Here is a 25,510-nt window from a genome sequence, read left to right as displayed (position 1 = left end):
TTATTTTGTCCAACCAACAGTCCAAAACTCAAATATATTCACAGTACAGTCATGAAAACAGAACAGCAGCAAACAGCAAGATGAAAACAACATGTGTGCCGTACTTTATGAAGTAATTTTATGTTGCCTTTTATGTTGCTTTTATTTTTATGTTTAGGAGTACTTTTATGTTATGTTTTTATGTTTTTACTGTAATCAGTTAATCCGCTAATTGTTTTAAACTCAAAGAATTCCAATAAACTCTTGTTCTGTCGTTGTATGACGAGCAGTAATAGAAATCAGATGTGGTGTGAGGTTGCCAGTGTCTCCTATTTAGATCTTAAAAGTTTAAAGAAATACACAATTTTAAGTAGTGGTTGTAGTAGTAGTAGTAGTAGTAGTACGTACTGTGGCCTTCTGTCAGACATCACACTGCGTCACACTGCATGCTAAAGAGTTAAATCCACAGACATCAGATTTTGGTGTCAGTGTTATCATCACTAATTGCCCCCAAAACTCCAATGACTCCTTTAGCTTTGAATCAAGCTGTGTCTTTATGTAAAGTGGTGATGATTGTCGCTCATGTTGTCCTCTGATTGTTGTTGAAGTTTTACAGGGAGGGGCTCAAGTGGTCTGGATGGACCGGATTTCAGTGCTGGACCACAAACATCTCCCATCAGCCCACTGGACGAGCCCCCGGCGGGCACTCTGCGCTCTCATGTTAGCCTGGCACAAACTGGGAGGAAAGTCTTCATACGGACAAAGAAAAACAACGTTAAAGACTCTGGTTGTGGCTCCTCCCGCTTGGAAGAACTGAATCCTCTTCTTTTATAACCACTTTGGAAACATGACATCACCTCCCACACGGAGACACTGAACTCTCACACAGCACAGCGTGGCGGCTGGACGGACATTCGAGGTGACGATTCTGATTTCAAGAACTAAAAGGCTGAAATTTCCGTCACGGCTGTGTTGCTGTGACTGCACCTCCTGAGCCCTTCCCCCCCTCCCCCCCACCCCGACAACTTGATGTTTATTCTCTCCAGCCAGTCGAGGCAGTCAGGCGTGATGACTGTGGCTCAGCTCACGAGGAAAGGGCTGTTACATCCCACACAGGAGAATTAACGGTGACGTTTCTGTTTTTTATTTTTCTACCCACGGTTTTGTGGCGTGCTAGGGGTCGGTCTGAGGTTTCCACACAGTTGGAACTGGAATCGGTGCTCAGTCGCCTAAATGCGCTTGTAGATTCCTTGCACACACTAGTGGATGCGTTGGATTGTTCTGCACATATCACAACACCACAGCCCTGTTTATGAACCGAGGATATCCAGCAGAGACTGAAAGGAAAAGGGAGCATCGTAGCGTTGAAGAGAGCAAAACTAGCAAATGAAGTATTTTGAATATTTGAGTATTGAGATTTGTAGCATTTATATTCTTTCCCCTTTTAGGTGCCAATAAGTGCAGTGAGGAAATATCATCACAAAGGTTTAAACAAGCTCTCTGTCTACTAAGCTCTTCGTATTAATGAAGAAAAAAAAAAAAAAAAGAGCGCTGGGTTAATGAAGGTGTTTTGTATTGCAAAGATTGATGCTAAATATGTTTTTGTATGGCTTTTGGGCAAAGTAAAGGTATTTTATAATGACGGATGCTGTAGAGCAGGAAGATGCAAGAAGAGAGTAGTCGAGCTTTAAGCCTGCGTTCACACATGATCACCAAGAGTGAAGCGAAGGTGTTGTTGCAGCTGTTTGGGACTAAAGCAGATTTAGATGAAATAATATTTTTGACGCCTTTTTGAAATACCTTAATTTCTACATGCATGGCCTCAATCGGAAATAGCATTCTTGTCTTAACTATAGTTTTCTATTTGTATCAGAATAATTTGGCCACATGTCATGTAAGGAGGAGGTGGGCGGCGATGTCACAGGAGCACAACATGGTACGACACACCCGCTGTGAATACTTTAAGCAGCCTCATATTGAGAGACATCTGTGAAACATTGGGCTGCTCTTCCAGTTTTAATCCCTCTTACATGTGACCCACGTGACATCACTGTCCTCTTCCAATAAGGAAGCTACGCTCACCGGGACCATGCGATGTGAAGTTACAGTATTGTCGAGAGGTCAACAGTAACGTCAGTGTTTTTGAGAATAAAGTTTCTGTTTTTATCCTCAATTTCTGCTCTACGTTTGGTAAAATCAGGACGGATGAAAAAGACGTATTTTCTCTACTCTGCTTATTTTCAGTGACTCAAACATTAAGAGAAGGGGACGAAGGTGAAGAATGTGGTGACACGAGGAGTCTTTGGTTAAATCCTCCCTCCTCTCGTAACGTTACATCATCTCATGCAGAAATCTTTTGACGGGACTCAGGGAAGTGTGGCGAGGGAGGCAAAGTCAGTGTGAATGCGAAGTGTAATGTACTGTGTACTATGATGCACCCAGGAGATTTCTTTGGGTTTCTGTGAATTGGTGCATTGTGGGTAATATTGGCTGGCTACAGAGCTTTGATCACCAGTATTTTTAACCCCCCCTCCCCCCTTTTTTTTAAAAAGGTTTTACTGTGTAAAATACAAAAATATATACAGTATCTATATCTAGGTTTACAGACAGGTTTATAACTGCAGGCCGATGATAGAGTAACATGTTAGAGCCTCCTACAAACCGCTCAGTATTCAAGCTTTTTGATCACATCACCTTAAACAATATAAGAAGTTAAAAAAAAGGGACCTCACTACTAACTTATGTAGCTCAACAGGTAGGAATCATGTTAATGCCTTTTTACTTTTGTGTTAGCTTTTGTCGGTGTTCTGGTTGACACTCAGATAATTAACCCTTTCATGCTACAGCTGGCACGATTTAGCTTTTTTAAAAATTCCACAATTAAGATGAATTTGTTTTTACTTTTGTCATTCAGTTTTGTGCGTAGGATTTTAATCGGGTCATTTAGCATTTTGGCTGATGAAGAATTGTGAATGTTAATAAAATTATTTACTCTCTCTAAGGGATTTGGTGTGCTGTGTTTGGTTTGTACTTAAAAAAAAAAAAAAGGTAAAATATTTCAGACAAGAGTTGTGGCTAATTTTAAAGGCTTTTTGTGCTTTAGTGGAGTTTATAACATGTGCGTCATAGTCTCACCTGAAAGTGAGACTATGTATGTTTGGAAATAAGAAATATCACATCTTAAAATTGTTGCTTCCCACCACTGCTTAAATGTAACATGCCATGACAGTTACAAGAGACTCAGATCACTAGATGGTAACTAAGAAAAGCCAGATGACAATATGTGATGTGAGATTTTATTTTAATATAAAATACATAAATAAAGCATCTGCAGGTGGCATCAGGAGCATGTACACATATTCATATACACACACGTGTGTGTGTGAGAGACTCAAACACACTAACAGGCATACAGTTCACCCCACAAAATATAGTATAAAGAAACAAAAACAAAGGTACTGTAGTTGCAGCCATTTGTGGACATATATAGATATACTGCTCGGACCAATGCCTGCATAACGCACAGGTCACATGATCATGAGCAGTTGTGTTATGTACTCCAAACGATCTGCTGTAGAACTAGTCAAACCGATCAGAAATCTGTTAACCATAAACGAAACTACTGTCCCTTTACTTGAGATATGTCTCTGATATGATGCACTAGATCTCCCATTAAAATTGCATTTAAAAAAAGTTACAAGTTTTGTTCCAAAATGAGAAACATATTTGAAAAAAGCAACACTTTTAAGTTGTAGCAAATTTAGATCAGTGTCTGACTAAAATGTCTAAACTTTAAACCTGTAGAATTTTGAACATCTTGCGTTAACCTTTTCAAAAATTCCATAAAATTTTGGAAAGAAACTCTTTAGCACTTTCTCATCCTCTTCTGAAATCCTAGCAAAGCTCCAGAAAAGCAAGAAAGAAGCTGAATGAAGCCTGTCGCGGTATTGTTGTTAATAAGTAAAGTTAATAAGTCAGGATCTCCCGGTTGTACTGATCGCACAACATTTTAAACATCTGACTTTAAACGTAAAAAACGAGGCTGTCTCACAAACTGTAACTTGCACGCTGACGTCTGCTGTGATTTCAGAAGTCAAACGTGTCTCTTTCAGGGTACATCTGGCAAGAAGCAACTGTCAGATCAGTGGACAACTTACAGAAGGTGAGACCAGACAGACTGGGAAAGGGGGCACACCCCGTTTCAGTGAAGGCGCATTGGGGTAAACACACACACATATCATGTATAGTCATACAACAGAAAAATATATATATATAAACCAACATTCCTCAGAAAAACAATTATAGTGCTGTTTTCTGTTCAGCTCCTCAGTAAAGAAAAAAATAATACAAACTGTAAAATCAACTTTTATCTGCCTTGAACTGCTTCGACTGAGCTGCGCAAAATGGCACTAAGCATGGAGGAGCGATCTATGTCCCTCATCCCCTGAAAAAACTATTGACCATGCAGCACAAGCCACGTGAAAGCAGCGGAACAGATCGATATGTCTGGGATTCACCTCCCTTTGGGTTTTTATAAAGCGTCTGTACACCTTCCTTTATCTCAAAACATAATTCTCTTCTTTCAACAGTATTTAGAGCTGCGGCTAGAAAAGCTTGTAGAAAAAAAATCTGATATTTTGCCGTCTTTCCCAAACAGCAGGAAACCGAGAAAGCCAGCAGCCTCTTGACCGGATGAATTTTCACTGAAAGGGATGTTCTGCTAAACTTAAAATCTGTACAGATGTTTTCAGTTGTTTTGGGGTGTGAGCTGTTATGCGATTAAGAAGACGTGAGCCTGAGAGGGAGAACTCTGCGAGGCTGTTGAGCAGCAGTGTTGAGCAGGATGAGGAGAAGGGAGGAAGTCAGGGTTCAGGTAAAGCTAAGTTAGGCATAGACATCATCATCATCATTATCATCTTACTGGAAGAAAATTACATGGCAGCAAATCAATTTAATGTACGTGTGAGCGTTTTTGTGCGTGTGAATGTTCGTCTATGCGGGGGGAGTTTTGAAAGCCCCCCAGGCGTGGAAGCAGCGTGTAAAGCAGTGAGGCTCGTTTCCCTTCCGCACCAGTCGCAGCTTCCTGGGGTGTTCGGTGTCCTTAGAGCGCATGTGCTGGATGTAAACCTGGAGAGAAGGAGGAGGAGGAGGAGGAGGATGATGATGAGATGGGTTAGTAAGATGTAGAGATGGATAAATAAAACCAACACCGGCACAAACATACAATCTGCAGTTTGTCACTGACCTGGCAGGCTTTGAGACTCAGTTTGATCTCCACCTGGCTGGTCTGAGTACCGACCCACATGTACACCTGAGAGAAGACAAGGAAGGGAAAAAGATGTAATCCAAGGCCCTGTTCACACCTGGCATTGACATGTGTGGTGATCCGATCGCAAGTGGACAGCTCCAAGTATGTCTGTTCACACCTGGCATTAGAGTGACTGTCTATATGCAAATAAACACGTACATCATTTCTTTCTGCAAACAAATGTGTTGTTGTTTTTAACCGGCAGGAGGCAGCAACACACTTCCCCTGCCTGGTCCGCCAGAAATTAAAGAAGACGACCTTGGCCGTAGGGAAAATCAAAACTCTTCACCCCAAATGGAAATCAGACAGCATGTTTCATGTGTACCCCACCCATGAGAATCCATTTTGCCTGTTGTTGTGGCTTCTTCTTGTTGTTTTGCACCTTAATATGATGCCAAACTGATTCCACTGTAGAAAGTCAAACAAATCCATGATCAATGATTATTACCTCTTTGCCGTTGTCCAGCAACATGATGTCATCATCAGCCAAGTCGTCCTGACAGAAGTCTGAGCATTTCTCTGACACAGAGAAATAACCTTTCTCATTAGAACACCTGAAGGAAGGAGAGGAGGAAAATACATAAATACATAAATAAATAGAGGGGAAGGAGAAAGAAGCAGACAGTATTACATATTCATTTATAATGACCTGATGATACCTACTTGTAAAACAGCTAACTGGCACTCACCTGAAGAGCCGAGCATATTTCATATAATCTGCATCTTCATCATACTGCTTCTGAGAACCAATCCCCACCCAGAAGAAGTTCTCTGGCTCCTCCCCCTCATTAATGACCTAAGGAGACAAAATTGATTAATTAGTTTTGACAAACTATACTTTCAAGCAAACATAAACAAACTACTATTGGTGTTTGTAGGAGACATGATTACATGCATGTAGACTGTGTGTACTCATAACAAGACATGCAGACAGACATGACATAAGCTAAAGCTTTAGCGCTGGTATAAGGGTGTTGTACCACTGGAACTGTCAGCTGACGAGTAAGCGCTGAAATCATCAGCTGAAGAATCAGAGTTAAAAGTAGCTGAAACGTCTATTGAAGAGTAAGAGATGAAAACAATATTTTTCAGGGTAGTTTTGAGGAATTCAAGTTGCACACAGAATGAAAATGACAAAGAAATCAATAAAGGAACCAATTCCTACTAAGTATTCACTCACACACACACTCACCTGTTTGCTGTATGTGTCATCAAACATGCTGTTCATGATGTCCTCGGCCAGTTTGGCTTCATCAGGGTCAGCAGCTCTGCCCACCCAGGTGTAAACGATGCCCTGATTGTCTGTGCTCTCAAATGGTACCTGCAGAAAACGTAGTGTTACACAGAAACCTACGAAGAAGTCTTTGTCAAAGAAGAAGACAGGACTGTCTTAGTAAGATAAAATAAAATCCCAACCTTGAGGATGAAGCAAAACTCTGAGTTGAGATTGCTGGAATCTGTTCCAATCTGGATGGTCCTAAGAGAGAGAGAGAGAGAGAGAGAGATGCAAGATGTGATGTGAGGACAGAAACTAATTCTTATGACCACTGTGTGTCAGAGCTGGTGTGAACAAATCTGATATAAAGGAGACATATTGTATTTACCTGGTGCAAAGTGCGCTGCCGTTGGTGCGTATGTGATAGAGGGAAGGCTGGGCGCCATCCGTCTTCTGTTTCCTTTTCCCTTTGTGGATGATGAACTTCCTCTTGAAGTGGGACAGGAACTTAAGGTTCTCCTGCTGCTGAGTCATACGCACCACCTGACCAGCGACACAGGAAAACAGTTTTCAGTTCAGAACAATATTATAAAAAACACAAAGAGCAGAGATCAGGCTTATACTGTGATGGATCTTAACTAAAACTTAAGATTCAACATTAAGAATAGATACATGATTATTTCCCAGATTAAAATGATGTACACAAATCTATCGCCATACCTTCAGTTTTCCAGGGAAGAGACTCTCAAACTTCTTCTGTAGGGAGAAAGTGAAGGTGAGCCAGCCCATGTTGGAGGCCTGTCTGCCCTGCCAGAAGTACACCACACACTGGAAGTCCTCCTCCGGCTGTTTGTCCTCCTCCTCTTCCTCTCCTTCACCGCCTCTGCTCTCCTTCTTTTCTTTCCCCTTATCCTTCTCCTCATCGTCCTCGTACTCCACAGGCACCCAGTATCTACAAAAGTACAGTGAGATAAGAGCATTAATTTCAAATGCAGAAAAATCACAGAGCATACACACCTCTGTTACCAGACATCAGCACACTCACACGCTCACTTACCTGCAGAGGAAGACGTAGCAGTCTTGAGTGAAGAAGTGTCCAAATTCCTCCTCTGGCAGGCGAGCAAACTTCTTTCCCTCCAAAACGAATCCTTCCATGCCGTCCAGATCCTCGTTCCACTCCTCCATCAGCTGTTCAGCCTAGACAGAAAAGATAAATATCCAAGAAGTGAAGGAAGAGTTTGTGCGCTTTACCTTGTTAAAATAGGGAGTTACACAGAAAGGAATAACCATCTGTCCGTGTGTGTGTGTGTGTGTGTGTGTGTGTGTGTGTGTGTGTGTTGTTACCTCAGTGAGAGGCATGGCCGGCTGCCTGGGCAGGAAAAGAGCTGTGAGGTCGGCTTTCATCTGGTCTTTCTGCTCTGCGTCCTTCTTCACCTGGGAGAAAAACACAGATAAACACACAAATAAAAAAAAAAAGCTGCCTGAATTTAACATTTGACATTTTATGTTTAAAAACAAGAATATTTTGAGAACATATTTTATGAATCACTGGACCCATTTCAGTTTATAAGTAGCATTTGACTGGCAGCCTGCTATCACACACACACACACACTCGTATCACTGACCTTGCCCTGTAGGTTGTCTCCCTGCTGTACAGTCTCAGCTGCTCTGGTGTAGTCCACCTTCAACACATCGTCCCAATTCTTAAACTTGGACTTGAACACCTGAGGAAGAAGACGAAGAGGAAGAAGAGAAGAGAGAGTGACGACGGTCAACTTCACACTGAGGTAAAGTACGTAAAACACAAATAAACTTCACACTATCATAGAATTTAAACAGTGTGTTTACCATTACATGAGACAACCCCAACACCGACCAAGACCAGTACAACAAAGCAGTTAAATCAAGTATAATATTTTTTCATACCTGACACTCGGTGCCCTCCAGGTTGCGGGTGACACAGGCGTGTTTGGGACGGTGCAGCATGGAGCAGATCTCCTGACCTAGTTTCAAGGCGGCAGCTCTGACGAGACGTGGAGACTTCCTCCCGATCCAGATGAAGACGTCAGACCAGCAGTCGAGGATGTACACGCACTTTGTGTCAAGCAGAGACTGCACCTGAGGAGAGAGAGATGGAAAGTGGGGGACAAAGGACAGTGGGTCAAATTTCATGAAAATAGATTTGATAAAAACTGAAAGAAATGATGTGATCATATTCCAGTGACATACCAGTCTTAGCTCTGGCAGAGTGTCCAGTTTGATCTTGTGGTCTTTGTGCTCGACTGACAGCTTGTAGTTAATCTGAGGCAGCTCCAGGTAGCCCAGACCCAAGCCCACCTACAGGACAATGATAGACATATGACTTCAAGCCAACACTGACCAGATGTACACTCATTTGCATTACACCTACACTATCTTAAAACTGCACTGCCACCGTAGTCCACAACAAGTAAAAATCACAGGATGAAGTCAGTTACAGAGTAGTAGTATTGTCTGAAGGATTTACCTTGTATAGTTTAGGTCTGACAGGAGAGAAATCATCTGGTACGTGTTTCTTGATCTCCTCTGGTTGTCCTCCCAGCGCCTCCCAGTACCCCGGAGGCTCCTGGTTCTGCATGATAGTGGTGATCTCTGCCTTCCCCTTCCGCTCATTCTTATTGATCTTCTCTGCAAATAACCTGAAAGATGAAACACAGGTTTGCATCGCTGCATTTATGAGCTGGAATCAGTCCCCAAGCTGAATTTTAACCCTAACTTTTGGGGTGTTTATAAAACTTTTGTTGCACTGAAGGATGTATGATTCCAGTGTGTTGGCGCTTGATCTGTGTCTTACCGTGCCTTCGTGGTGCCGCTCAGTGTAGCGTTGGCTCCTCTCCAGATAAAGATTTCCAGCCCTGTGTCCAACAGGAAGACATAGCTGCCAAGAGGAGAAAGACAGGATGTTGTGAACACAATGATCCAAGTTCCACATTAAATGAGTGTACATATCAAATAGCAGTAATAAAAAAAATGAGCGACTAATCGACTGCATATGTGCAATAAATGCAGAAACACGGAGGGAGCAGGCATACAAAGGCATTAGAAACCTGCATATATAAGGGACAGAGTGTGTGGCAAAATAAGACAGTGTGTATGTTGTGGTGTATATGGCAGAAAGGGTGTGTGAGAGTTACCGAGGATCGAGGGAGGAGGCCTTAGCAGGTACAGACTCCAGTCGGATGTTTTTCTTGCCATAAACTCTGTACAACCTGATAAAACACAAGAATTTAAAACTGTTTTCAGAAAAACTGCTCAAATAATTATGTATAAATGTGCAAGAGACAGACAAGACCCTGGATAGCAACGCAAACACATCTAAAGAAAGTACGATAATAAAGGAAATTTGAGTTGACTTATAAAGAAGACAACTGGATTTGATGTAAGGTGCGTATTCTAAAAAGATAAGTGTCTTCCAGTCTACCTGACAGAATAGTTTGTGTCCTCCACAGTGTAGAAGCCACTGGCTGTTCCTCCCTCAATGTAGGAGATCTCATTGTTGAACACCTGCACACAAGACAAACACATTCATCATTTACAACAGCACGTAGCAGTTTATGTGCAGTTTATGCTTATGCGCCTTGATTCATTTGCTTGTATGAACAGTGTGTTTATACGTACGGCGCTGAACTCCTCGCTCTCGTCTCCCATCTCTTCCCTTATTGTCCTGCACTCAGCTCCGAGGAAATTTCTGAGGTTGACTGCGTGGATGGCAGAGCCAGCCTTCTTGTCGATTGTGGATTCCTGGCCGATCCAGTAGTAGATCTCCCAGTTCAGCGCTCCGTTGTCATCCAGGAACGTCTACAATTGCAAAGAGAAGAATGCGGAAAGAATTAGAGGGATACAGGGAGAAAACATGCAGGCGTTCCAACAGTGGTCTAGACTGATCTATTTAGTTGTATTAATCCAATATGTCTGATGCAAATCTAATTAATATCCTCTGTAAATGATGGCAGATTGATAGCACGTGTTACCTTGAGGATGATATAGCAGTCAGCCTCGTAAAACTTGCCATGGAAAGCTTCTTCCACTTGCATGGGCACAAAGTTCTCTATCTGCCACACTGATACTCCTGGAACCTGTAGAGAGAAGGAAAAGAAGAGATATTTTTACTGATATTTGTACAATGAAAAGCAGCAAAATCTAATCTAACATATATACAATCAACACTTCACCCAATGATAGAAGAAGAGGGGAGTGTGTTTGGTGCCTTGTTCAAAGGCGCTGATTGGTTGCTGAAGACGGAGAGAGCACACACACACACACACACACACACACACACACACACACACATTACCTGGCCCACGTCTTCCATAAAGAACTCAGAGTAGTCCAGTTGAGGTTTCTCTAGACTCTTGTCCCAGCGCCGGATTTTTAAATCTGCATATTTCAAGTCCCCGTTTTCCTGCAAAATTAGCAGAGTTCTTGGTAAATGAAATGCAAATCAACCTTTTTGTATCCGCTATTCTTCCTCCATCGCAGCCATCACTCTCTCCACTGTCCTTTCATCCTCTGTTATCTTTTTCCCCTTACCTCCATGTTCTTTTTCTCCTGTGCAACGTCACTCATGCCCTTCAGCACCTGCTTTGCCTGATCGTCCTGAGCGCAGTCCTTCCTCCTCCTTAGCCTCATCTTCCTCGCCAGGGGATCTCGGGGGCTGGCTCCTGCACACATGAACAAACACGCTCACTTAAAGATAGTTGTTCATATGAGGATACAGACTTAACACACAAGTTCGGCTTTATGGTAGAACCGAAGACAGTGGATGTAAATGTTATATAACAAAATCCATTCATGTCTAAACTTTACACACACACACACACACACACACACCTCCTCCAGCAGCAGCTACAGTAGCCGGTGAGGCCCCAGCCAGCCGGAGCTGGTTCTGGAGGGAGAAGTCGATGTTGTACCACTCTGCTCCTCTGTCGACTGGTTTAGGAGGCATCACCAGGTTGGGGTTCTCACGCACATCCAGTATCTACAAAGAGGTACATTCATGTGAAAGGGTTTGTGTGTATCAGATTGTGATTCTTCTCCTACATCAGTAAGAATTTAGTAAGAATAAAGTGATATTTAACAAAATATACTACATACATATATATATTAAAGAAGAATTATGATTGAGTAAATATTACTCAAACTAAGTCAAACTAAAAAAAAACACACACCCAAAACACTTTTTGTTACTGAGCACTACTTGCTTCATAAATTCAAGTTGTGTGTAATATTCCTATAGGACGTTGAAATGCACTGTATATTGATTTTATTTAATTTTTAAAAATAATCATAGTCATTTCAAATAATTTACAGCATCAATATAATGACTAAAAACATTTTTTTCCTGTAGTGACCAATGACATTTCTGTCACTCAATATTGCTTGAACAAACTTTATCCTGTTTCTTTTCTCTATCATTTCTTATTGTTGTACATACTTTCCATTTTACTCAACAGTTTTCTCTGCGTACATGAGGGAGATTACAGCCACTCTTTTTCAGCAGCATTCACCCAATATACATGCTATATGTAGGTGCCTTGAGTGTAGTATTATCTGAGTAGTTTACTAGTGAGTTTAGTGTTTGTACCTCCAAGTCAGTCAAGAAGTGGATGGCCTCCGGCAGCGTTACCAGGCGGTTTTTATTCAGCACCAGCTTCTTCAGCTTGCCACACCTACACAACAACACAAAACCACATATTCACATAACCTCATATTCTTGTGTGGTGATAAAATGTGCCACACATACAGACTCTGTCAATACAAATCTATGTCGTCCTTTGGCTGTGTGAAATGAACTCTTCATAATGATTAACAATTAAGAAGTGCTGAACTCTAAACTATTTGGTTCTTGTGTCAGTTTGTGTTTAGATGGGAAACTTAAATTCAGTTTATAAGACCGACTCTTGCTGACTCTGAAAATCTGACTCTTGTTTTCTACAAAATAAGATTAACTTGTATGAACAGCCAATTCATAATATATCAGTCTAGCAACGAAAATTGCATGATTGGGACTGGCAGCTGATGAGTCAGAGCATCCACAATCCGCTGTCGGGTCCTGTTGGCCTCAGGTTGGGTATCCATCCTATAGTGTGTGTATGTGTTAAGCTCACCTGCAGAGTCCCTCGGGGATGAGTTCCAGGTTGTTGTTAGCGGCCATGAACTCAGTGAGGCTGGACAGTTTGCCCACACCTGGTGGAACGCCGTCAAAATCGAGTTTGTTCGAGTTTACGTACAGCTTCTTCAGTTTGGACAGCTTACAGATTGCAGACTGGATGGAGACACACAGGCAAACTTTGAAGGTTAGATATTTAAAAAAAAATATATATAACCACTTGGTCAACATAACTTGTGCCTAATAAGCCTTAGAGATATTTTTGGTTTCATTTGTCCAGATTATTAAATATGCATTTCTTAGATTTTTGCCACCACCCAAATATAACGGAGATGACTGAAATTTTGTTGTTTTCTTCCAAACATGTCTGCTAAACACTGGTAGAAAAAAGAAAGACACAATAATGTGATTATCATCCTTACAGGCAGTGAGGTGAGCTGGTTGCGGCTAAGGTTAAGTGTTTCCAGCTGGGTCCACTGGTCGATGCAGAGGGACAGTTCTGAGATCTGATTGCTGCTCAGGTTGAGTCTCTTCAGACTGCCCAGTGAATAGAGGCACTCTGGTACCCGAGTCAGGTCGTTACATGACAGGTCAACATCTGGAAGAGGACAGAAATAAAAGGGAACACATGTTTGTAACAAGTAGAAAACAAGTATGTATCACTGTGTGTGAATGTTGCTGGCAGTAACAGATAGATGAAGAGTGTGAGTATATATACAAAGCCACGCATGTATGAAAATCTGAATGTTACAAAAAAAATGTAGGTCTGGTGGCCAAGATGTGAAAGCAAGAGGGAAAACGTGTGATGTCACTAAATCAGTGGCCTAAAAGTAACAAAGGAAAAGTGTGTGTTTGTGTGTGTTACCTGCTAAATGTGTCAGTCCCTCCAGGCTGGTGGGCATGTTGCTCTGGGTCCTTTGGGTGTTCCTCAGGTGGAGAGTTTGTAAAGCCACCATGGCGGGCAGCTGGCTGCTCAGACACACAAAGAAAGCACAAAATAAATTCATATTCCTGTTTTCTAACCAAATTAACCACTTTGTTTCAGACCTAACATGGAACCTTGGAATCTGTGGTTGTTTGGGTAAAAGTGTGAGGAGGGGTCAGGATAGAGGCAGCACTGAAGAAACAAAGTCATGTCTTTTTACCGCAGCTGGGCATGCATCAGCGGGTTGTTGTTCAGTATGAGAGTCTGCAGGTGGACCAGGCGTCTCATCTGCGGTGGCAGGCTGTCCAGCTTGTTGTCGCTTAAGTCCAGATACAGCAGGTCTGTCAGGTTGATGAACAGCTGGTTGGGGATGGAGTCGACGCTGTTGTGGCTCAGATTAAGCACAAGCATGTTCCTGCTGTTCTCCAGGTCCCTGGGGATCTCTGTCAGCTGGTTGTAACTCAAGTCCTAATGGAAAAGAAGGGAAATGTGTAAAAACATAATATTGTTTTAGTTGTTAATATTGTCTGCATGACATATTTATTGTTTGGGGAGAGTAAAGTTTCATAATCAATTGCAAAAGAGGGATCACATGGATGTGGGTCAGGAGAGGTGATAGGTGTTAAGTGTGGGTGGACTGTAAAAATGTCTTTAAGGCTGTGTAGCAGAGAAGGGGAAATGTGTGTAAGATTCTTGTGTACCAGCACAGAGAGGTCATCAAGCTGAAAGATGTCATCTGGGACTCCAGAGTTTTTCAGGTTGTTGGCTCTAGCTACCACCGCCTGCACACACAGTCAAACACAATTAGGGCCCGGTTATAACTAAATAACACATTTTTATACATGTAAACAGTGACAGCACAAGTTAAGAGAGGTCATGGTGGTCAGGCCGGAAAACCCATGTGTAACATCCCTCAACAGTACAAACAAACAACTGATAACAGCTAGCATATCATTTACAAAGAAATCTAGGATATGTGTACTTTTTGTGTATTATTTTTCTTATGCGTGTGTGTGTGTGTGTGTGTGTGTGTCAGTTACCCGTAGGTTCGGTAAACTGGACAGTTCTCCATGTAAGGTGGTCAGGCTGTTGTGACTGACTGAAAGATGTTCCTAAAGAGAGAAAAACACAGTCACTGGTTTTGTGTGCACAAATAAAACCTCAATGACACAAATATGTCCTGCAAGCTGTGCACTAATGCCCAGTTGTCTGTAAATAGAATTACATAACTGGAAACAGGATAAAATCAAGGCAGATGTTCAGTTAAACACACTGTAGACACTGTGACTGCTAGTCATGATAACAGACTAATCTTATTTACCAACACATAAGATCAAGCATGTTAGCACAGATCATCTTTTCACCGTGGCCTGTTGAACACATCTTTGGAGGTTCAGATTAGATAATCCCGTCACAGATATTGAGGATCAAAGCAGGACTTTGCTTGTTCTTAATCAGGTGAGGTTTCACTAATGAGATGAAACAATCTGCTAGTGCGAGCTCCTCTGTTAACCACATTTATCATGAGATGAACAACACAGCTGTCAACAGTGCAGCGATGAATGGCGCACCAATTAAACCAATCCAAGCTAATATCATAGTACAAAACAACAAACAAAAGTTTAAAGCTGGAGTGCGGGACTTTTGTCTCCCCCTTCTGGCAGTGATAGTAAAGGGGGGCACTCGGCTGTGATTGCCTGACACAAGCATTCAGCGTGCTCTCATGCACACCCCAGATGACAGGCACACAGAGAGGGCCGGTAAAAACGGATATGATTTGATGGTCCACCAGCCCAAAGGGATTTGTCCCAAAACAGTATGCCTGATAGCCAGTACACCACTGGCCATAACCTACTGTTGCAGCTGTAAAGTGGTGGATAACTTGTTTTGAGTGTCAAAACAACCTGTCACAACCCCCACGAAATGACTTGTTTCACCATCAGAATTTGATCCATTCGGTCCTATAATATTTGGAAAGTCTAGAGGAGCCGCATGTTTAACAGGCAAACAGCCAGTGCAGGAGTGTTGCCCCTGACATGAGATTCATAACCTTCATATAGTGTGAAATACAGAGAGATTTATCTTGCAGTGATAGGCTTAATCTGTGTTGTGTGAACTCATTTGGCAAGGGCTTGAAGGTAGCAGACGTTCATTTGTATGTAAAAGTTCCACACTGCAGCTTTAATGAAAATAATCACCTATGACTACGATGTACCACTATTACTACTACTGATTATAAAAATGTTGTAATAGTGGTATAACTGTATTATGACAAACAATAAAATTTCACATGAATATGAGAAACATTGCTCATGTCTGTTCTGTCTTTACTGAATGGGATATACCGCTCCTCCACCACAAAATCTTCAGTGGGTCACCAATCAACATCATTTTTAAAAAACCTTTTGAACTTTCTCTGGATTCAAACTAATTCACTGGGAAATTCACATAGTGAAAAGAGAACAAAAGACAAAACCAAGTGGAGAAAAACTAAATTATATCAAAGGAGAAGAGTACTGATTAACTATAATAAGATCTGATTAGATGGGATGACAGAACAACAACACTAATGTTATGAATTAATGACTACATGTATAGAGATGTGAAACCAAGCCAATAACTAGAAAAATAGCTCTGAATGTCTCACCAGCTTCTGCAGAGAGGCCAGCTCCTCTGGGAGGTAACACAGTCCTGTCCTGTTCAGTTTCAGCCATCGTAGACTGCTCATACACTTGACATGCTCTGGGAAGTACCCACCCTGTAAAGATGGAGAGAAAGGAAGAGGTGGGAGATGAAGAAGAAGAAGATACATATTGTCAGGATGACGAATGAAACAAACTTTATTTACCAATGCTGTGTTTTTTTTCAGTACAGCAGTACTAAACTGTGATGAAGACCTTTAAAACACAACACTGATATTTATTTACATTAACCTGAAATATTTAGATAAGATCTAAGACGCAGTGTTACCACAGTACATGGAGATTTGTTCAATTACAAATGGCAGAGAACATTTCATACAATGCCAGCTAATAAAGTAAAAAAGACTCTGTCTTGACTGTAAACTTTTCTGAAATGTTCAACATCATTACTATTACAAAATGTGTGAAAACGTCTCACTTTTTACCTTATAAATGCAGGAGAATGAGAGCAGTAAATTTAGTGAATGTGTCTAAATACATGTTTAAGAGATGAAATTGCCCTTGTTGGTTTCACTCGTTCTTGAGTAAATGCAGAAAAAAATTCTGGCCATCTGTGATGTTAAGTGTACACTCAGGATAGGAAACATGGCAATTTCCGTTTACAGTCGTTATAAACTCAGACACATTGTGGCAAAAACTGATGTAATCATACATTCACTGAAAATAAGACATGAATCATCAGCTTCACACTGATAAATCAAGAAGTTATTTCACTAGCTTCTGTGGACTTAAGTCATACTGACATAGCAGGAAGCGTTAAGTAGCTAAACTCTACACAAATAGTCCTGTCAGTTCAAATCATAGATGTATTATAAGATCTTACATCCATGGTTAAAATAACGTTACATGCCAGGTGATCTCAGCTGTCACTGCTGCCAGCCCGGGCTGCTTTTCTTTCCCTATCTCCAAATTTAGGCCTGCAAAGTGTGTCAAAACCTAAAAATATGACGACATTGGGTAGCTGCAAGCCACTCAACAAACTCTGTAATGTTACATATTGTGTTTGGCCATAGCATTATCTAGCTGATAACATGTTCTGACACGGAGCTCAGACAGACGGAGTGAGCCAACAGTGAAGCTAAGTTAGCTAGCGTGACGCTGGAAATGAGAACCACCTCAGTTAACCTATCCCCGGCTACTCAGAATAATCAAAGTTAACAAACCCTTTCCCTTAAGACAAAAATCTGTTAACCGCCCGACAGGACGCTGTTGGCCGAGATCTGTGTGGCAACGCTTGTCCATGTTAAAAACCATCTGACAACTGGCTAACGCCCAATGCTAGTAACGCTGAGCTAAGCTAGTGTTGTAGCGAGCTTTAGCCGTTTGTTGTTCTGAGTCTCTCAACTTGGATTAACTTTAGGTGGTTCGCTAGGTGTGCTAGTTGCCAGAAAGTTATGGGCATAAAATCAACAAATATTGCTTAAAATCCTTACTTTAAAGTCGTTTCCACTGAGGTCTACCCCCCTTATAAAGGGAAGAACTCCGGTGGCAGCCATTTCTGGTTGATGTCAGCTGCTCTACCCTCACCAGTCTATTTTGGTCCGGTGGGCCAATTTTTGTTTTTTTTCTAGGATGGCGAAGTGATGACCCACCCTATTCTCTCTCTGATGGGCTAGTATTCGTTGCCTTCGTTGGTTGGGTTGGTTAGGTTTAGGCATGAGGAGTGAGATTGGTTAGGATTAGGGCAAGAACATCGGGATAAGCCAATCAAAAGCAGAGTAGGGCGGGTCATAACGTCGCCATCCTAGGAAAAAAAAATATCGCGGTAAATCTGTCTGCAGACTTGCAGACGACGGTTTTTTTTTTTTTTTGGTTTTTTTTTTAAAGATTTTTAGCGGCGCTTTCGGTGCAATATGGCCACATTTTTTGTTTTTATTATATAATTTAGAAAGCATCACTTACAACATGTGCGACATTGCTGTAAGACAACAACAGAAAACAATTCGGTATTATATTGAAGTAAAGATAATTTAACAGAAAAGGTAGCCAATATAATCAGATTCCTTTAGAGAAAATCTTGGAGCATACTGACTGTACGTGCGCATTTCTTATTTCAGACTCTAGACTCTTTTAAAACAGTCTTTTTTTTTCTTCATTCAGGATTTTTTTCATTTTAACAGTATAGCATTATATCATTGGCTACCAGCTTAATTGAATGGTTGGTTTGAGTGCCAAAATAATCCTAATTCTCCCCCTCAGAACCCTGCTGTATACTGACATTCATAAAATACATGATTAGTTGTGTTTCTTTACAAATGTATTTCACTACATCCATGAACGTGTCCCACTTTCAAAGGAGGACTTGCGAGTCAATCTGCCACAATGTTGAAAAGACGAGACGCAAAGTGATCAGTTTAACGTCATATAAAATTACCTTTATTCAAAAAACAACAAACAAACAAACAAAACTTATTTTTCTTCTTCCTCTCCTGAACTGTGGGGCACTAGATTGATAAAAAGTTGCAGAGAATACTTTGAGTTCAATGAAAAAGGACGACATATTGAACTATGTTTTTACTGGTGACAAGAAAGACCGTCAGCCGTTGCAATTTGTGTCAAGTCATCAGTAGCGAGGCTAGCTACAGGAAATTTACAGATTTCATTCAAAATAAAGCTATTTCTCAAGGACGCTTACAATGTGTTGCGGACGTTTCTCCGTAAAAGCTTTTACTTGGAAAGTTATGGAATCGGAAGTTTAGCACGTATTTTTTTACACGTAATGACATCACCATTGAAGGACCTCCCAGTCAGCTGTGCCATTAAGGGTCCCTAGCTCTAGCCCGCTAACAGGAGAAGAAAAAAGGCTATTTTAGGGCTTAAATTATGGATAAGAGTGCTACGAGATACAATGTACAGCTGTATATTTATGATCTATCCAGAGGAATGGCGCGCAGCCTCAGTCCTATCATGTTAGGTGAGTACAGATAAAGAAATCCGATGCAGCCTGGCCTTGGGGAAAATTAAGTAATAATAACAAATAACCGGATGGAGGTGTTTTCTATGCTGCTGTTACTATGCACTGTACAGATCTACGTAGTGATCAAGGTCTATTATTTTCGTTATTGTGCAAATAAATTGCGAAACGTGACGCGATTTATGTTACTACATCCTAAGAACTAGTTAAAAGGTCGTTACCGGGGTAAAAATGCCACTTGTTAGTTACAGCTCCACAAAGCTGTATAGTGTCTATTGTTAATATTCATCTGCCACCTCATTCTTCACACGACTTTTCTCCTTTCTGTTACAGGAAAGCAACTGGATGGTATATGGTATGAGTCTCCTTCCTGCTACTTTGACAGTTACTGGTCTGGGACCGTAAAGTCAGACTTCCTGGGTCATGTAAACTATGTTTTTCCTGTAATGAGTGGATCCATCAAACAAAAGGCCTGTGACCCATTTTTGGTCCCAGAGCAGATAAGATAGGCATTTAAAAACTGTAAAACACATGACTGTTAGGAACAGCTTCTGGCAGTGTGTCTATTTCTGTCCAAATTTTGTTTTTTTGGGGAGGGGAATTTAGGAGTGAAGCATAATTAGTCACAAGGGTTGTAGGATAGAGGGATACACTACAAAAATCAATTACAACACTTTGTCACAAAATAACAAATCACACCTCAATCAAACATGAAACTATCCAAGGCTAGATTGTTCCTTTAAAGTGTAGTAGTTATTAGTATAATAGTTTGAGACTGAGTTGTAACTTTACATAATGCTGGGTAATATCGAGTCATTCTGCCCTAGATTTACCACTGTGAAAATGTGCTTTTTTTTCCAGGCACACAGCCATAGTGGCATACGGTGATGAGTTCTTCTTCGGAGGGGAGGGGATCTCCAGCTGTTCGCCGGTGAGTCTGTAACAAGGGAAGAGACTCTTGTTTCACAAGTCTCATCAAACAAGCTCATGAAAGAAATGTAGGCCGTCTACCTCAGGCTGCTGCACACCGACAGAAGATAATGGACTGTCATAATTTCTTTTGGTGCTAAGTCCCTTCTATTTGATGTAAAATCATACACAGATACACAAAAAAGATACATAAAATTTCTAAGTGAACCAGAGAGAGTAACTATAGTCACAGCAGAGAGGCCTACAAACACCCAAAGGGTTCTGGGTTTGATTGCTATCACTCAGATTGTGTGTGTTGCGTTATGTGTGTTCTTATTTTCAACAAATCCCATGAAAAGACCAAAACTAGCAATGTGTTAGTCTCTTAATACTTTCTGATTTCCCTGCCTTGTCTGTGGCACTCAGCCTCAAGCCCATTAGTTCTTGCTGAAGATGTAAATTTTAAAAAATGGGTCATTGTTTTTACAACACTACAGCACAGTTTTTTTAGCAAACACTACTCAAACAGGAGTAATCAGTTTATGAGCGATATTTTGAGCTCTGTGACAGAGAAATAAGCTTTGGATACACACGCAATACTTAAGTCAGCAGCATAAATAAATGCGTCAGTAGTTTTGGTTATTTTTAACAGTTTAACTGTAAGAAAAATATAAAAATAACAGATATTTCCAGCCTTATTCTCTAACAAACCTGTTGCTGGAGTCTGAAATAGGACAGACAGAAAAAAGTCTGTTGGTAGAGAAACTGGTACACCATGGCAGCCTCCTCTGAGATCAGTTTCTTCCTACATGATTGTGCTAAATAGCAGGTTTAGAAAGATGCTTCTGCCCCTGATAAAACCTGATGTTTGAGATAGCTGAACTTTTTTTCTGCTATCAGATCACCGTTCCAACTGTGCTGCAAGTATTATCCCTTGATGATGATGTAATTTACCTTTTAGCAATCATCCACATACCAACAAACAATGGGTCTAGAATTGCTGTTCTTTTAAATTGCTGACATGCTATTGGTGCATGATCACAGTTCAGTTCATCCTCAGACGTCCTTTTGTGTCAGTAACTATCGAACTGATGAAACATCAGTGATTTGGTTTCTATTTCCAATCATTCTAATATAATATTTGAGTTTTGTGAGACATGTTCTTTGTGTGTGTTCGTCAGGGGGGGACAATGCTGGGTCCTCCAGACACAGTAGTGGAACTGGGTGAGACCGAGGTGTCTGAGGAGATCTTTATGGATTATCTCTCTTCCCTGGGAGAAAGCACATACAGGTTAAGTTACTGTTCTTCATCTCCTCCTTGCACAGTTTTTCCTCTTTCCCTCATACAGGAAAGCTACTAGTTCTTTCGGTCCAGGCCACTAAACTTTAGTAGTGAGAACAAAATTGACACTATCAGCGCTTGCAGTGAAAACCACCTTGTTTATATTCATATTCAACAAATTCTAAAACTTTGACCTATGCTTGTGCTTTGACAACTAGCTTTTCTCTCTTGTTTGTGCCTCGTGCAAATATTTCAATGAGCCACACTGAATTTAAAGAGTTTAATGTCCCACATGTTTAAATGACACATTCTTTGTAAAAATATAGTAATCCTCAAAAAAGTTGGAGTCTCAATACATTTCAAAGTTTGTTTATTGTAATGTGTAGTTAAATTTATAAGTCTGATCAGTTCAGTTTAGGTTAGATGAATCAGTCAAATCTAGTTAGGATTTTATACTTGTTACTCACTAGTCAGTGCAAGACATCTGTTGTGTAGCATCAACTGTGAAGCATCAACTCTCTTCCATTCTCTCTTGCCTCAGAGGTGACAGGTATCGCCTGTTCGAGCACAACTGCAACACCTTCACCAATGAGGTGGCTCAGTTCCTGACGGGCAGGTCCATCCCCTCTTACATCACCGACCTTCCGTCTGAAGTCCTCTCTACGTGAGTCTACACTCAGTCTGTCAAGATTTGTTTCTGTGTACCGATAGAATCTAAGCAAGACGGCAGCTCAGTAACAGCTAAAATTGTCATCATGCCTCTCTGCTCTCAGATACACTGAGATTTATAATTACATAGAACTAAATCATGTAACATATGGATTATTATAACACAGGAAACATGTGGTCTGTGCATCTATTTCAATATGCTGTCATGCAATCTTGAACGAAGTTGCACAAATGTCAAACTTGTGAGCCAAAAAGTAAACGTGATATGGCTCTCAGAGGAGTTTGGGTTTATACTGGTCACCAGTAGAACTGTTTTGAAGGCTCACTTCAGTCTTTTTTTACATTCACATGGCCAATCATAGAGGAGCCTCAAGTTCTACTGCAAAGTCAGTGTGACTTTGCTGCATATATCAGAAAACAGGCAGCACTAGTTGCTGCTGTAATAGTGCAGATTACAATAGATGGATAATTGGTGACAATGATCTGAGCTTCAGCTGCAATAAGAATACAGTAAACTAGGCCCATATGTTATATTGGAGCTGCTGGCATATATATTTATTAACATGCCTTCTGAAGTTTGTTTCATAAGTGATAACTCTATTCAGATGCACCAGTGAATGGTAGCATAGAGTGTTACAGAGTGGACTACTGTCTGTAAATGTCACATTAAATATGGTGGTTTCCTCACATATTTTCTCTGGCAAGACCTTGAAAGAACAGCTACTCAATTGTGAGTCAAAAATTCACCATAAAAGCCGATTCAAATGACATTTCTTAAGTAGAAAGATCTCATAATCCCACCACAAAACAAAAATATGTTTGTGTCTGGTGTAGCTGCAGACACAGTCTGTTAATATGCAGGGACATATTAGGTTTAAATTTATGGGATAGACCTAAAATGCAAAAATTGTATACTGATTCAGTTCAAAACATGGATGAAATCTCCTTCTTTCATCTTCAGACCGTTTGGCCAGATACTGCGGCCCATTCTGGACTCCATCCACATCGCCCCTCCAGGAGGTAACGTCATCAACGGGGGAAGAAACATCTAACATGGGAGAGCAGCGATGTCATAAAGTGTTTTTAAGGTCACTTCCATTGTAGTCAGTCAGTGAGAAGTCTCAAATTCATCATGATTTATCATACTTTATAATTTCCTCCATAAAGTGTAGCTGGTATCGTGAATGCTACTTAGGAAGAACTGACTGCCCACTTCATGAAGTTTGATTTATTCATTGGTTAGGTCAAATGCAATGTGATGATAAGTACTCAGACAGTAGAAAAAAGCTAATGGAATTTCAGGTTATAATAGTCAGATATGCTAACTAAAAATTAAGTTTGAGGAATGTTGCCTCTTTAAAAGTACATCTGTGGAAAGTCAGATTATTAAACTTTTTCAGAAGTGAAGAGTAACAAAATATATTTCATCTACTAATATACTGAACAAAACTGAGGCACTGCAACTTTATTTAGCATTTACATTTTGTAAGACTATAGTTTTACTCATTGACTGTATAAAATATGGACGTCATGACAGCACCCCAAAAGTGAAGCCAAAACATCTCAATCACCCACTGGTGGCTGCAGTATAGGTCATAAATCTCGCCCCCTCCATCTCAGCAGATGGGACATGAGCCAAACTAAAAAATCAAAGGACACATCAGGTCAATTTTTCCCAAAGATTGTTTCTGTCATTTCAGGTAGTTCTTGTCACGCTGATGTTTGTCCATGTGTTAATTTTTCTGATAAGTTTGTTTTTAATTAGTTAATTGATAATATAAAAAGGGGGTGTGAGGTCATGATTGACAGCTGTGACAGCTGCTCTCAAACCTCCGTCAGGTGGCGGGACGGCTGAGGGTGCGTGTCCTGTGGACCGCCATCCCACCACCCGATTCTACTGCTCAGAATCTGGCTCCAAATGACGTTACACAAGCAAAATGGCCGCTCTTGGAAAGGAGATATTTTGGCTTCACTTTTGCATAGCGGCAGGAGACGCATCGTCCATATTTATATACAGTCAATGGTTTTACTCCACAACATGGAACTATTGCACTATTTTCTTTGCTTCATTTATCTAATAGCTGTGATTAAACCTACAACATTAAAATACCTCTTGCACATTGGTGCATAAAGCTAATTTAGTACTTCTAAAGGTGCAAAACACTCCTTTTAAATTGATTGTTGAAGTTGAAACTTTAAGTATTTTCCCTTTTTAGGTATTACAATGTTTATTTAATACAATTATTTTTTGACCACTGACATTATTATACTGAATCATCCTCTGCTGACTACAATGGAATTAATCTGAGTTTGCATAGATATGTTTAATATATTGATTTTCAATAGATACAGGTTTATGGAAAGCAAGAACAGGATAGTTGCATTTTGGAAAGTCTTTTAATGTCAATCATTTTTTCAATTATGCACTTTTATGTTTTATTTTACTTTTTTTGTTATTTTGTAGCTTCTAGTTAATTTCATTTTGTACTTGTTATATTTGTCTCTTCTGTTTCTGTTTGATTCAGCCCAACTGTGGTCACCTACTTACCTTATATTATCATTCCATTGGTCACACAGTTTGTGATGTGACATGCAGCAGGTGATTGATGCCTAATTCAAGATTAGAGGTGATATCAAAACTTGTCGAGTCTATATCTCTACAGCAGGGCTGGGATCAGTTCACTGTAAATTCTAGTTATTTCTGTTTATATGAAAGTAAACCCTGGATATTATTTGTTAATGGCTGAGTTGATTACAAAAGTATATATAGCAAGCAGGACAAGAAGAAACAAGCCCTCGCAGTTCCACAGTGTTGTAAATCATTTCACAGACAATCCTCATCCCCTTTTCTTTGAAAACAAAAACAGCATTCTTCATTATTTCTCAATAAGTTGAACAAAATTAAGAAAGTATGAGTTTTGGTTTTAAATCTACCCTCTAATATCGGTGAAAGTGAACTGCATCACAGCCCTGTTATATGACATACGTTGTCAAAGGTGCCTCTTGGCTTGTGTTACCAGCTCCAGAGGGAGACGCAGTGATTATAGATACATTTTGTTATACTTTTTTTAATCCATAGTTGCCATCTGATTAATTCTAAACAGCACAACAGATGTTTTTAATGTAAATGTGACCATATCTAGAACAGTGTCCTAAACACTGCTTTGTGTATAGTCAACTTAATATCAACCTGCTTAAGTCCTTTATTAGCCACCAGAGTGTGTTTGATATACAATACACCTCTGTGCCTTCATTTCCCTCTGCTTGGCTACAGTCATACTGTTTGGGAGTTGGTTTGGTTATCATATAGAACAGATGGTATCTTTCAGTGCAGTCTGTGTTAAGAATCTGATGGTTAGTTTTAGAGTATGAAAACTCCAGAAAAACCTTTTATGAATAAACCTTAAGTACACTATTTAGCCGAAAGGTGTTAGAAATAGTAACCTTCAACTCAGTG

At 40.5% G+C, this 25,510-nt stretch overlaps 3 protein-coding genes across 4 annotated transcripts in view; 2 read left to right on the top strand and 1 right to left on the bottom strand.

The window, feature by feature from the left end:
* Positions 1 to 993, top strand: part of llgl1 (LLGL scribble cell polarity complex component 1) — a 33,724-nt gene extending 32,731 nt beyond the window's left edge. Inside the window, exon 24 of the mRNA XM_042393832.1 lies at positions 588 to 993. The gene's annotated coding sequence lies outside the window, so the exon portion shown is untranslated. The remainder of the gene's footprint in view (positions 1 to 587) is intronic.
* Positions 994 to 3,263: 2,270 nt separating this feature from the next.
* On the bottom strand, positions 3,264 to 17,819 carry flii (FLII actin remodeling protein). Of its 2 annotated transcripts, none has more exons than XM_042393830.1 (31): positions 17,713 to 17,819; positions 16,225 to 16,335; positions 14,618 to 14,689; positions 14,279 to 14,359; positions 13,798 to 14,045; positions 13,518 to 13,621; positions 13,075 to 13,250; positions 12,651 to 12,808; positions 12,128 to 12,212; positions 11,374 to 11,521; positions 11,074 to 11,204; positions 10,838 to 10,945; positions 10,515 to 10,619; positions 10,162 to 10,341; positions 9,965 to 10,047; positions 9,678 to 9,752; positions 9,338 to 9,421; positions 9,011 to 9,182; positions 8,734 to 8,841; positions 8,431 to 8,622; positions 8,130 to 8,228; positions 7,848 to 7,937; positions 7,561 to 7,700; positions 7,224 to 7,455; positions 6,892 to 7,046; positions 6,704 to 6,764; positions 6,480 to 6,608; positions 5,977 to 6,083; positions 5,736 to 5,841; positions 5,225 to 5,290; positions 3,264 to 5,106 (listed from the first exon to the last, which is right to left on the bottom strand). In XM_042393830.1, the coding sequence occupies exons 1-31, from the start codon at positions 17,773 to 17,775 to the stop codon at positions 4,972 to 4,974; spliced, it is 3,804 nt and encodes a 1,267-aa protein (XP_042249764.1). In that variant the 5' UTR covers positions 17,776 to 17,819; the 3' UTR covers positions 3,264 to 4,971. The 2 variants fall into 2 exon arrangements, with proteins under 2 accessions (XP_042249764.1, XP_042249765.1); XM_042393831.1 differs by lacking the exon at positions 17,713 to 17,819 and adding an exon at positions 17,103 to 17,586.
* Positions 17,820 to 18,677: 858 nt separating this feature from the next.
* On the top strand, positions 18,678 to 23,747 carry desi1a (desumoylating isopeptidase 1a). Its single transcript, XM_042393833.1, has 6 exons — positions 18,678 to 19,193; positions 19,527 to 19,548; positions 20,055 to 20,124; positions 21,284 to 21,393; positions 21,926 to 22,048; positions 23,015 to 23,747. Exons 1-6 carry the CDS (start codon positions 19,103 to 19,105, stop codon positions 23,103 to 23,105), a joined length of 507 nt encoding a protein of 168 aa, XP_042249767.1. The 5' UTR covers positions 18,678 to 19,102; the 3' UTR covers positions 23,106 to 23,747.
* Positions 23,748 to 25,510: the final 1,763 nt, after the last annotated feature.

The sequence above is a fragment of the Thunnus maccoyii genome, chromosome 18 (assembly GCF_910596095.1).
Source record: "Thunnus maccoyii chromosome 18, fThuMac1.1, whole genome shotgun sequence".
Taxonomy (NCBI): domain Eukaryota; kingdom Metazoa; phylum Chordata; class Actinopteri; order Scombriformes; family Scombridae; genus Thunnus; species Thunnus maccoyii.
This window is presented reverse-complemented; position numbering and strand designations above follow the sequence as displayed.

Excerpts from the sequence above, each read along its gene's own strand:
- flii (XM_042393830.1), bottom strand. The coding sequence starts at position 17,775 with ATGGCTGCCACCGGAGTTCTTCCCTTTATAAGGGGGGTAGACCTCAGT. Across the intron at positions 14,690-16,224 it reads TGGCCTCTCTGCAGAAGCTG|GAACATCTTTCAGTCAGTCA; the intron begins GTGAGACATTCA and ends TTCTCTCTTTAG. Across the intron at positions 5,842-5,976 it reads AAATATGCTCGGCTCTTCAG|GTGTTCTAATGAGAAAGGTT; the intron begins GTGAGTGCCAGT and ends TCCTTCCTTCAG.
- desi1a (XM_042393833.1), top strand. The coding sequence starts at position 19,103 with ATGGATAAGAGTGCTACGAGATACAATGTACAGCTGTATATTTATGAT. Across the intron at positions 21,394-21,925 it reads CTGGGAGAAAGCACATACAG|AGGTGACAGGTATCGCCTGT; the intron begins GTTAAGTTACTG and ends CTCTTGCCTCAG. Across the intron at positions 22,049-23,014 it reads CCGTCTGAAGTCCTCTCTAC|ACCGTTTGGCCAGATACTGC; the intron begins GTGAGTCTACAC and ends TTTCATCTTCAG.